Below are 12,643 nucleotides of genomic sequence, written 5' to 3' on the forward strand. Positions count from 1 at the left end.
CACCAAAGCCCACCAAGCATATCAGATCCACCGAACCCAAGGGCGCGCGCTTTTATTTTGTAGGTAGCGCGCGCCCGAAACTCCCCAGACCTCCCCGCTTAGGCACCGCATTTTTTAATAACGTCAAGCGGGGCAGCTATGCCACAACCTCAAGATTCTGCCGGAATCTGTTTCGCTGTTGGTCAGACCAGATCAAAGGAAAGATATGCCATGGGCTGGTTACTAATCCCTGTTGGATCGAGGCATTGAAGTTGGTCAGTCAGAAGGCGAGAGTCATCAAGGATTCAGCGATGGCATATCTGCCCTAGAGCGGAATTGGTCGGCCCGTCGCGTCCTCCTACGAAATTGATATATTGGGGCTGTGGCATAGCCGCCCCGGCCGACAAAATTGATTTTACGAATAAGGTCTTCAGCCTCCAAAACGCTACCTTGCAGTGTCGTTTACCCTCCCACCATGCTATGGTTTTTACTGCATAATCCCCCCCTGACACCCTCCTCTTGTCCTATGGGGTCTCTTGAGATGTCCTTTTTTATCCCTCCATACCCTCATCTTGTCCTATGGGGTCTCTTGAGATGTCCTTTTTCATCCCTCCATACCCTCATCTTGTCCTATGGGGTCTCTTGAGATGTCCTTTTTTATCCCTCCATACCCTCATCTTGTCCTATGGGGTCTCTTGAGATGTCCTTTTTTATCCCTCCATACCCTCATCTTGTCCTATGGGGTCTCTTGAGATGTCCTTTTTTATCCCTCCATACCCTCATCTTGTCCTATGGGGTCTCTTGAGATGTCCTTTTTTATCCCTCCATACCCTCATCTTGTCCTATGGGGTCTCTTGAGATGTCCTTTTTTATCCCTCCATACCCTCATCTTGTCCTATGGGGTCTCTTGAGATGTCCTTTTTTATCCCTCCATACCCTCTTTTTGTCCTATGGGATCTCTTGAGATGTCCTTTTTTATCCCTCCATACCCTCTTTTTGTCCTATGGGATCTCTTGAGATGTCCTTTTTTATCCCTCCATACCCTCTTTTTGTCCTATGGGATCTCTTGAGATGTCCTTTTTTATCCCTCCATACCCTCTTTTTGTCCTATGGGATCTCTTGAGATGTCCTGTTTTATCCCTCCATGCCCCCCTCATGTGGGGGCTCTTGGGATGGTTTTTTTTATCCCTCCATACCCCCATCTTGTCCAATAGGGCCACTTGGGATGGTACTCTTCGTCGTCCGTGTCCCCGTCTTGTCGTACACTGTCTCGTGAGAATCCCTTTTCTACCCCTCCATGCACTCATCGTCTCGTAAGGTATCTTGAGAAGCTCTTCTCCTGAATGCTCGCCATTCGTCCTATAGATCCTTCCAAGACGTCTTTTTTCTCTTTCATGCCTCCCTCTCGTCCTCCCTCGGAAGGGATATCCCGTGACTACTTAGATGCCAAGGCGATCGCTTTTGCTACTGGGCCTTACTGGTTAAAGCTGTTGGTATCTAACGCTACAGCTGGCTCCCTAATAGGTCAGTATTCAGCCTACTACGTATCAGTAGTGACTTTACAGGTCCCCATGGGAGTAGGCTCAGCAAATTGGAGCTGGACACTTCCACTGTTATCCGCATTTCTCCCAAAGGACAGTTTTTCCCGACAACGCAAGAACGCGCAATGGTCATCGCTGCTAAGGATGGGTGATATAATACTCAAAATTTCATTTAAAAGTTCCCAGTCTCAGAGAAGGAGTCTCCAGAGCAGTCAGGCGAGTCTGTGGTACTATCCTCAAGCTAGGATGCCACTTGCAATCGAATCAACAATCTCGGAATCACCAGGAGGTCGTCTCCATCACCATTCGTTTAGCAGTCCCTAGTGAGTCCTCAGTCACTCCATCTCCAATAGACTAGATCTTGTCGCAGAGAGCAGCATCAACACCATCATTGGTCATGGTGGAGACTGCGCTCGGCGATTCGAGGCTAATACTGGCGTTGCACTGGTAGTGGGGGAGAGAATAGAAGGATGTCAGGAAAGGGTAAGGCCAAGAGGTATCGGTGTTCACCATTTCATGCATATAATAAAATCTCATGAGGATGTGTCAAGGGACGAAAATTATTATATCCATAGAGCATTGCAATCCTCATAAGAATAAACAGTCTTCCAGGTTGATGCCGATTCCTTTTATTTCGTATCTATACTGTAGTCGTAGTTCCCACTCCTCCCTCTCCTCTTCAGATCATGGACTTGTACGGTCCTCCAGAGCGCCTGGTCATAGCCGTCTGTGATCTCTCCGAGAACGTCCTGAAAACCCACCCGCTTGTTCGTCGTCATTTAAGTGTACTATATAAGAGCGTGCAAGGGTAGTAATGAGCTCATGCTACGAGATGGTTATCGATCTTCTTCCAGGGCTTCTCCTGAATCCTCTAATCTTGCTGATGTCGCGATAAGGATATCATTCATGTTGTGTGTCTTTCCCGAAGTTAACGCCGCCCAAATAGGATGGGAATGCGGAGCACGAGTTGGATATCTCCCATTATCAGCATCCCTCGAGGTCTCACTAGGTTCACAGTATCACAACTACCCACGAGGGACCCCTGCTGGAGCAGTGCTGTCGGGCGTTCATAGTAGAAGGTAGTAAGGAGGCACCAATCGTAGTGGGTCACGACGGTTTAAGGTACCGTAACAGCCGTAACTCACGTCCATCGGAAGCTAGTAGCCCTGTCGGAGTTGTACAGTAGTGGTAGGGTTGGATTGGAGGAGGAGGGCGACCAAGCAGCTGTACATGGAGGATAAAGCAGTTGATTTTAATTGCCCCGTCTGCTGGGTGTTTCTTCCTCGACAAGTTCCACATCTCTGTATGCGGCATGCTATTCATGGGGTCACTTTCGTGGCCATTGATTTCTCTATAACAATTGTTTTGTTTCATTCGGGTTTCCTCTGGGGGGGGTGTGAGATCTATATCGTGCTCTGCGTATTCCTCAACAACCATCCTTTTCGGATGACTCATCTGTGCATTGTAGGCAAACGTCAAGGCAAGGACTATGTGAATTCACGAGCAGTATTGGAATATATGTTCGCTTCCTCAGCTGAGCTCAGAAACGTCCTCACTCATCATTGGAATTAACATACGAATTCGGGTAGAAGTGTTCATAAAGCAACGAGAATTTCCGCACAATTTTCATATTGTCACCGACACATGTAGTTGACCATATGCAGATTTTCCCAGACTTTTCGAGGGTGGGTGCAGGGATGACTTTGTGTGACCATTGGTATCGTATGGAAGACTGAGCCGTATTTATCAATCTTATTGGAGTTACACCCTAGTGATATGAAAAACACTAGTGGAAAAAATATATCCACGACCACTGCATATCGCGTTTTCACCAAGTTTTACGCCACTTTACGTAAAATGGGTGAAACTCCATTATTATGATTTCTGAAATTTATACAGTTTTTTTCTGCGGGAATGTATAAAAGTTCGAGCTCTAGGAAAGCTCGTAGGATCTAAGCTGGTTGAGTAGTTTCTTCTTTTCCTCGATGCCTAAAGTACGCACTCTCCGCTCGAAAAAAGCACCAGGTAGGTAAGTTTTCTTGAGTAGAATAGGAGGTTCTGATTTTCAGAGGGTTGGGATGAAATAGAAGCAACGTTGATGGAATTGGATAGGAAAATGAGAGATGCTGAAAACGAGCCCCATGAGGATAAGAGGAAAACGGAGCTCTTGTGGCCGATACACAAACTCAACCATCAACGGTCAAGGTACGTACGGTCTCAGGAGTTTTCTCACTATATACGACCGGGGGTAGAATTGTAGAGAAATCAGCGAAGAAAATTTTCACACTAGGTATGACATTTTGAGTCGCGGAAAATGCCGATTTCAGATACGTGTTTGATATGTATTATAAAAAGAAGGCAATTTCAAAGGAGCTCTTCAGATATTGTCTCGAGGTGTGCTAGCTGCTTCGCTCCGCCTTTTTTGTATTTTTGATTCCCTTTTTAGGAGGGCTGGGCTGACAAACAGTTAGTGTACAAGTGGCGGAAGCCTGGCTACGATCAGCTATGTTGCATGCTGTGTTGTCAGTCTACCAATCACAACCAGGTGAGAATCTTTGCTGACGCACGCTGAAGATTTTCCTACTGCTGCTGGTGGTGATAGGGAACGACGTGCATTTGCCGAGTACCACGAAGTCAACTTGGAGAAGGGAAAGTTGTGCAGTGTGCTCATTGTGGATGCAGAGGATGTGCATCTGGAGATCAATAAGACCGTATAATACAACACACGTTTGACGCTGAGACCTTGTTGGGTTCACAGTAAACCACCTAAACGTATAGTCTTGCGTCTTGGGCGAGTGTATTGAAAACTTGTAAGCCAGCTTCCGAACCACACGGACATAGTGGGTCCTTTATGTGACCATTCGAGTGGTTATCTCCTCACGAAGGTGAGTGAATCGACCCTACGGCTCACGTCGCTGCTGCTCTGCTGCGAACTGTGTACCACGATGGTGGGATAAGTCTAGAATATATGTTCGCTCTCCTCAGCTGAGCTTGGGAGTTTCCTCACTAATCACAGGAACTCATATGTATACGAATGGGGAGAATACATACAATTCCCAAAATTTCATCGGAGTTCTCATATTGTCACCAACACATGTGAGAATTTTATCACACTACTTATAATCGTCGGGCGCTTGTATCAGGTCACTCAGCCTTACAACGGTATGTACATTTTACAACTTTTTAGTATGTGACTATATGGTTGGCATGAGTGAACGTTGCTTGCTAGTTAGTATTTCCATCAACTCTACTCCTCCCCCGGGAGTTGCGTTGACAGAAATCCATCAAGCTGTGGCAAGAAACCTTGTTGCAATAGTATGTAGGAAAGTAAACGCATCGGGTGCACACTTCATTAATATGGGCTCGTTTGTGGTATGGAAAATAACAATATTGGAGTTTTACCCGAACAACGTGAAGTGGCGTAATACATGATGTTAACTATACGGCATGGAGGTTTCTGCGATCGATAACAAAAATATATTTTCTACTAGTGTTTTTCATATCACAGGTGAAACTCCAATGTACTGCATGGTTTCAGCATCCGAAGTCGCATTTATATAATCTTCCATAATCGAAGAAACACTTCTCATTCGTCCTCATCCATGCAGTATCCTGACACTTGGTAGTTTTCGATAGAGGAGGAACGTGTAGAGATATCTCCACATTCGGGTACTCATATTAGGGAATTTGCTCCTCCAGGACATCGACGGCAATGGGAAAGTGTGCAGTCGTGTTGAACGATACTTTAACGATAGTTTCTTCATCATGATCAAAATTTCCGTCATTGGCATGCTCAGCTTCTAACGTGGTTCTGGGCAAACCACCGCACATCTTCGTGGCTTTCTTCATCACAGTGATTGCCACCCGATTCATCTCTATTGCTGAGTGTACATGCGGAACTTTCAATGTCTTTCCTCGTTGCTCATGTTGTTGCTTTTATAGAACTTGGCAGAAAATTATGTACTCCGATTATTATGTTGAATCGGTGATTTGACCGCTCTTGAACAATCATTGACCATTTTAATCATCTCACACTTTCCTACTGTGTGATCTTCAACCTTCATCATCTACTGTTGAAAGAAATTTCTTTTTTCTAGTTATTCAGCTGTAGTGTGTTGAACAGTAACGGTAGTGTTACATGTAAATGACGAAAACTTCAAATGATGATCATTCGCATTGAATCAGCCCAAATCACAACGGAAATAATACATTCAACAGCATATCGAATCAAGCAGCTGTCAAGAAAACTCTGATGAGTTACCTCATAGTGTACATCTCACTATTGTTAAGAAGGAAGCACGTCCTTCAACTGTCGGAAAACTCGAATCCATATTCAAAACAGAGAAAGCAATTCGCTACACTAAACACCACCAAATGCTTTCTGGTCGTGATACGCCACAGATCTTCGAAGGAAAGTCAGCCAGGACTGCTGGTCAACTTCTTCTTGTGAACTACACCCGAGTGATGCCGTACAAAAAACACTCCGCGATGTGGAAGTATCACCTCCTGAGCATGGAATAAATAATAAAGAGCGCATCCGTCCACCTACGGAGGAGTTTGTTACGCACTGTGAACATGGTTTCTCGAGCGGTTGTATCACTGCCGCTCACGCCGCTCATCCAGCGAGGCAAGGACTCCCCTGAAATGCCCACAAGAGCTGCGTTATAATATTATTCGCCTTCTTCAGCTGAGTTGTTCACATACGAATTCTGGTAGAAATATACCGATTTTCCCCCTACAATTTTAATACTGTCACCAACATATGCAGTTGTCCATATGCATATTAATCGAGAGTTTTCTCACCAACAAGAAATCTGTCCACGTAAGTTGGTGGTAGAGGTAACGGCGCTTCCTCGTCACACCATCGCTCCTCAGTATGCCGGCCTTTTTCGTTAGCAACAATCATGAGGGGGCATACGCCAGTGAGTACGTCTTCTTTAGTGCTGTTGTTCACATCGAATATACTTTGAGTGCGATCTCGGGTAGGAGAGGAAACAGGTTGAAGGCTGAAAATTATTTGATAACGTAAAAGTTGCATAAACATCAACCTACCTGGTGTCTATTATTGGGTGGACGAAATCAAACAGCCATCCAGTGAGGGCGCTACGAGTTGAAGAACGAGTGGTATCGAAAATTAATATCACCCCGTCTGCAGAGGACTCTGGCGTTGCGACCAGATCCAAGGTAACTTCTGATTGGCAATCGAGTATCCAGAATTCTATAAACACCTATATCAACATCTACTAGCCTAGCACGAGCAGTATGGAAAAATACGCATCTACATGTGTTGATGACAATTGCGAGAAAATTTTGGTAATTCTTTTTTTGTTTCTATACACTTCTACCCGAATTCATATGTGTACTGCTATATTGAGTGAGGAAACTCTCGAGCTCAGCTGAGGACAGCGAACATATATTCCTCCACGTTACTTCACGCGGTGTTCCGTCGGGCATCGCAACTGTTTGCCTTCCTACTTCGACTTTGGGAGCGTTCGAGGGTCCTTCAGTAGTCACTCCCAAAAATGATCTCTCATCATCTTTGGTGCAAAGGGCTCTGCAATAGAGTTGGAATATTCTGCTATTTCATATGTCACCTGCATAATGATGTTCTTCCTGTTCCTGTACCACCCGCGACTAGGATGCGTAGATTGACAGGCTGTTGTTCCCCTATAGCAATGCGTGAAGTAGTGAGTTGTGGCAACTCATATTCGACCGGATTTACACCGGTATAAGGATGATTCTCAATAGAAGAGTGCGCGCGGTGACGTGTCGGCCATATTGATGATACAAACTTCATTAGTAGTTGATGAAAATTAGTTGCACGAAAGATTTCTCATTTTAGGGCGCGCGCGTAATTTCATGGCGCGTGACAAGTTCTAAGTGCAACTGTCAGACCACACCAGACACCAGTGATCACCCTCGTTGTTTTAGACCTCCTTTTTTGAGTGAATGCTGTCGAGACTGCTACCCGTGTCACCATCCTCCACTACACTACTACTTGGTTCTGGTTCTAAGCTTGCCAGATGCCTAGGCCCTGCTTTGTCCCGTTGTTTTTCGGCTCAGCCGGGTGCTGCTGTTGCCAAGACTGAGGGGAAAAGTGAGTTTATGGTAGATGTACATTTCACTGTGTTGTTGTTGGTTATGTTTTTAATGGTGTGTGAGAAACTTTTCTCGTTTTTTCGTAAAGTTATTTTTTGTGTAAACGTTTGGGTGTCCCTTTATGTGGTTAAATGTATTATATAATTGTTGTTATTCACTAATGAGGCAATCTCGATTGGTATCCTACGTGCGGGGGTATCTTGAGGTTGAGCGTGTAAGATTCAAAATAGGTCCGATTTCATACCGCCCTGCATTTGGCCTTAGCGCGCTTTAGCTTAATTCCGAAGCGCAATTCAGTGTTTGAAATTTTTCCCTTTTTTGTGAGGTACCATCCAAGGAACCTCTTACAATGTGGTGAAGTTTCAACAAGAAGATGTGAGCGAAGTTGTGAAAGAAGTGCCGCATTTCCAGTAGGAGTTTTTCACCCCAGTTTTTACTGTTTTTATTCTTGGTCTCAGATTTTACTACATTGGTGGCGAACACAAGGATAACAAGTACAGGGATGTTCCCCTTGATATTCCCGTGCTCACCGAGGCTCCTGTGAGTGCTGATTTTTATCGTAGTGCATCGTTATGTTGTTTTTTGGTAGCCTCCTCAGCTCAAGAAGCCCGAGATGAAGTTCTCCGTCCTCGAAAACGGCATGCGTATCGTCTCTGTAGACAAACAAGGGGTAATTGCTTTTTTTACTCAATGATGATTTCATACCACTCCTCAGCTAACTTCCAACCTTGGACTTTTCGTGCATGCCGGTTCTCGCTTCGAAACTCCGGCTGAAGAAGGTCTCTCCCATATGGTTGAGTGCGTGGCATTCAGGTAGCTGCTATCGGAAATTTTATTTTACTATAGTCATTTCACTCAGGTCTACCGCCCATCTGTCGCATCTGAGAACTATCAAGACTATTGAGGTCCTTGGTATGAACGGTGGCTGCCAGGCGGGTCGTGAACATATCATGTACAACTTGGAGCTCTTGAGAGAGTACATGCCAGTGGCGAGTACACTCGTGGTTGGAAATGTGCTCTTTCCTCGACTACTGCCCTGGGAGGTAAACGCATGCCATAAAGAGATCAAAAAGGTAAGTAGATGGTAGTTGTTGTTTTGTTGTTATTGTTGTTGTTAGGCACATGAGAGACTGAAGGCTGATACTGATCAGTATGTGTCGGAGTTGCTGCATCAAACGGCATATCACAACAACACTCTTGGGAATGCCTTGCTGGCTAACGAGGGGAGGTAGGTGTTGATAGTAGTATTATTACTACTGTTATTACTACTGTTATTACTACTGTTATTACTACTGTTATTACTACTGTTATTACTACTGTTATTACTACTGTTATTATTACTGTTATTACTACTGTTATTACTTCTGTTATTACTACTGTTATTACTACTGCTATTACTACGGTTATCACTACGGTTATCACTACTGTTATCACTACTGTTATTACTACTGTTATTGCTACTGTTATTACTACTGTTATTACTACTGTTATTGCTACTGTTATTGCTACTGTTACTACTACTGTTATTACTACTGTTATTACTACTGTTATTACTACTGCTATTACTACTGTTATTACTACTGTTATTACTACTGTTATCACTACTGTTATCACTACTGTTATCACTACTGTTATCACTACTGTCATCGATTTTTTCTCAGGGCTCTCGAGCATTTCACCGGCGATAACATCAGGGAGTTTATGATGAAGCATTTCTCAGCGGAGCGAAGCGTCTTTGTTGGCATTAACGTTGACCATGATGAGCTCTGCAAGTGGCTGATGAGAAGTTTCGCCGAATGTACGTTTTTGGGCCTACTTTGTATCTTTTGGTATCTTTTGAGTAGATGTTGCTATCCCCAATCTCCCTCGAGAGGAGGCCAAGCCTGTCTACACTGGTGGATACAAATTGGAAGAAAATGCCGACATGCCTGTATGCAACATTGCTATTGGTTTCGAGACCGAGGGATGGAATTCGGCAGATCTAGTGCCCGTGACGGTGCTTCAAACACTCCTTGGTAAGAGTGAATTAATTGTGTTATTGATATCGTTGTGATGTAGGTGGCGGCGGATCCTTCTCTACGGGGGGCCCGGGAAAAGGAATGCACTCGAGACTTTACCTGAATGTGTTGAATCAGAATCCTAACGTGGAGAGTTGCATGGCATTCAATACTCAGTAAGTAGTTTTTGGGCATTACCACTAGGGGGATGCGGTGTTGGAGTATATGTTCGTGTTCTCAGTTGAGCTCAGAACTATCCTCACTAGTTGTTGAAAACTGTTCGGGTAGAATTTCGAATTTCAATTGCATATTGTCCTCCACTCGGTAGTTGATGATGTGCATATTTGACAGATACTCAGATTCGGGGCTGTTCGGAATGTATATCACCGGGTTCGGCCAGGAGGCTCCGAGGTTGGTAGATATTGCTCTCAACGAGTTGCGTAAATTGGTAAGAATTAAACGACGTTGTTTGTTGGTGTGAATGTTAATCGTAGGACTCGTTTACACCGGATGAAGTTAGTAGAGCGAAAAACACGCTGAAGGGAAATATATTTATGAACGCTGAGAATTCAAAAGTGTTGATGGAAGATATAGGGAGACAGATTATTATGAGTGGAAAAGTAGGAGATACAGTAGTTCATTTTACGCATAGTTCTGGTGACAGGTGGTGACACCGGAGGAATTCGCCACTCGAGTGGATGCTGTGACCGAAGCTGATCTGAAGAAAGTCGCTGCTAAGTTGCTAAGGAAAAACCCTACCTATGTTGTGTACGGTGACACTAAGTAGGTTTAGGAGTGGGGAAATATGCACATGGTTAACGACATGTGTTGGTGAGAATTTTTTTTTGGGAAATTCTGATTGGGTTTTGTAAATGTCTACGCTAGTTTGTAGATAAACTCCCATAATTAGCTCTGGAAACTCCTAGGGTCAGCTGAGGGAAGAGAATATATATTCCTCCAACACTGGTGATGTTTCATTTCAGGTCGGCCCCGCATTATGAGTATGTGAGAACGGCGTTGGCGAGCTTGTCAGCGGCTAAGGGGAAATAATTTTGTGGCGCAGTGACGATTTTTCATTTCCTTCTATTACTAGTACTACATCTCTGTCGGAGGCAGAGTCGTTATGATGCGATTTCGGTTGGAATTTTATCGAGCTGTGTTTCGCTGTTTATTATCATTTTCTAGTAGTACTTCTTATTTGTTAAGACTCTCGTTATGGTAGCGAATAAAATTGCCAAGAAAGGCGACCTCCATGTTGCCATCATCGGTGATGAGGAAACTGTCTCTGGGTTTAGCCTAGCAGGTGCCGGTATGCGCGATGGAAACGGCGTGACCAACTTCCTAGTGGTTGACGCTAGTAAGAATAACTCCTCGTAAGTGGTAGTGTGATTATTCTATGATCAGAGACTCGACGCAACGACATTGAGGAGGCTTTCAAGACCTTCGTCGAGCGTCCTGATATCGCGATTGTCATCATCAACCAGCCGATAGCTGAGCAGATCCGTCATGTCGTGCGTAAGTATACCAGTAGCGGCTCGGCTATCCCAGCAGTTCTCGAGATCCCTAGTAAGGAATCTCCTTATAACCCGGCACAGGTAGTACTAGTAGTCGCCTTTTGTAGTGAAGTTGTTATTGTTGTATTTTAGGACTCCATTATGCAACGTGTGCAGATGTTCTTTGGACAGGCCTAGTCAGCACCACCATTCACAATTGGTGTTCACTGTGATGGCTCTCGACAGTCCTTAGTGGTGTTGGAAGTCTGAGTTTCCCTGATAATAATAATGAGGTTTTGTTGGAGTATAAATGACAGTTGTGGGATTCAACCCAGGGTGTGTTTCGGAGTACAGGTGCATAGGTAATCGTAGATGTGTATTAGGGAACCAGTTGCCTTGGAGAAATAACGTTTGGAAAATGTCCACATCCGGGCGCTTCGGTCCAGCACACTTGAGCAAGTGCTTACGTCGTCGATTTTCAACCTCATCGCAGCCTAGGTTTTCAATAATCTTTCGCCTCTAACACAGCTCAACACAATGTGGTGACACTTACATTGGAAACTGATTGAAGAATGTGTTCCTAGCCATACGTGGAGAATTGAAAATGAATCCCCCTCGGGAACACTCTAGGTCTGATGTGTATTAGTATTCCGATGACCGTCGTCGGGTAGCGGCAAGACAACATGAGCTTTATTATGAAGTAGTGAAGGAGTGGTACTCAAAAAAGGTAGTTGAGAATTACCAACTCTTCGCTGGATTCAGCGCTATGACACAGTTGGTATCAACGGACCAAACTGAGGGGTGTGTTTTTCAGTAGTCAACTACTACGTGATTAAATTCCAAATAGATGATTAGCCAGTGAGGAACTATACTACCACACGTCGTACTAGTTGAGATCGGTAATTCAATGGAGTTCCTGCCGCTGCTATACGAAGCTGTGAATGTTGAGAGTGGAGAGATTTGGAGCCTCCTTATGAGATTTATTATATTTGAATAACACACATCTCAAGACGGAGACGATGTCAGGAAATTCTTCAGTTCTGGCGTTAGATGTCGTCAGGCGTATGTGTGTGTTGAGTGAAATGGAAATACAGAGATAGAGAACAGCAAGATATGTTGCCTGTGGATGCGCAAACTTATATGAGCTCGTCGGGGAAGGAGGAGCAGTCGTCTAGGATTCAAAGCCACCAGTTGAGTTGGAAAATTCGTTGCCGCGGTTTCACGGCCCGTTTAACGTGAAGTGGTGTAAAATATGTTTCCGCGACCGATAACACAGTTCTTTTCTACGATTAATTTTTAATATCCACGGCGAAAATCCATCATAGGTGAAATAATTTCCCTGACAGTTTCTCCTTCGTATGTGATGACTGCCTCGACACCATCATCATCTCGGCTGTCCCGTCTCGAGGGCCGAATCGCCGAGTCCATACCACTCCAACTGCAAGCTAACCAAGAAATGGCCGAGGAAATCGTGCGCGTGCGTGCAGAAAATCGACGATTGCGTAGCGAAAATGCGGAACTAAAAGCAATGACG

At 44.5% G+C, this 12,643-nt stretch overlaps 3 protein-coding genes across 3 annotated transcripts; all 3 read left to right on the plus strand.

The window, feature by feature from the left end:
• Positions 1-3,493: 3,493 nt before the first annotated feature.
• Pmar_PMAR025322 (g10 protein, putative) lies at positions 3,494-4,253 on the plus strand. Its single transcript, XM_002780851.1, has 5 exons — positions 3,494-3,545; positions 3,590-3,725; positions 3,848-3,914; positions 3,967-4,065; positions 4,123-4,253. Exons 1-5 carry the CDS (start codon positions 3,506-3,508, stop codon positions 4,225-4,227), a joined length of 447 nt encoding a protein of 148 aa, XP_002780897.1. The 5' UTR covers positions 3,494-3,505; the 3' UTR covers positions 4,228-4,253.
• Positions 4,254-7,469: 3,216 nt separating this feature from the next.
• On the plus strand, positions 7,470-10,666 carry Pmar_PMAR025323 (conserved hypothetical protein; the record flags this gene model as incomplete). Its single annotated transcript, XM_002780852.1, has 14 exons — positions 7,470-7,617; positions 7,945-8,029; positions 8,078-8,165; positions 8,209-8,289; positions 8,335-8,432; positions 8,479-8,692; positions 8,738-8,847; positions 9,281-9,417; positions 9,464-9,634; positions 9,678-9,792; positions 9,968-10,064; positions 10,111-10,236; positions 10,281-10,399; positions 10,600-10,666. 14 exons carry the CDS (start codon positions 7,470-7,472, stop codon positions 10,664-10,666), a joined length of 1,656 nt encoding a protein of 551 aa, XP_002780898.1.
• Positions 10,667-10,831: 165 nt separating this feature from the next.
• On the plus strand, positions 10,832-11,307 carry Pmar_PMAR025324 (vacuolar ATP synthase subunit F,, putative; the record flags this gene model as incomplete). The annotated part of the gene is made up of 3 exons (XM_002780853.1): positions 10,832-10,973; positions 11,021-11,211; positions 11,263-11,307. The coding sequence occupies 3 exons, from the start codon at positions 10,832-10,834 to the stop codon at positions 11,305-11,307; spliced, it is 378 nt and encodes a 125-aa protein (XP_002780899.1).
• Between the last annotated feature and the right edge of the window lie 1,336 nt (positions 11,308-12,643).

This window comes from Perkinsus marinus (genome assembly GCF_000006405.1).
Source record: "Perkinsus marinus ATCC 50983 genomic scaffold scf_1104296943978, whole genome shotgun sequence".
NCBI classification, from domain to species: domain Eukaryota; phylum Perkinsozoa; order Perkinsida; family Perkinsidae; genus Perkinsus; species Perkinsus marinus.

Excerpts from the sequence above, each read along its gene's own strand:
- Pmar_PMAR025322 (XM_002780851.1), top strand. The coding sequence starts at position 3,506 with ATGCCTAAAGTACGCACTCTCCGCTCGAAAAAAGCACCAG. Across the intron at positions 3,726-3,847 it reads CTCAACCATCAACGGTCAAG|ATACGTGTTTGATATGTATT; the intron begins GTACGTACGGTC and ends TGCCGATTTCAG. Across the intron at positions 3,915-3,966 it reads TCTTCAGATATTGTCTCGAG|GAGGGCTGGGCTGACAAACA; the intron begins GTGTGCTAGCTG and ends TTCCCTTTTTAG.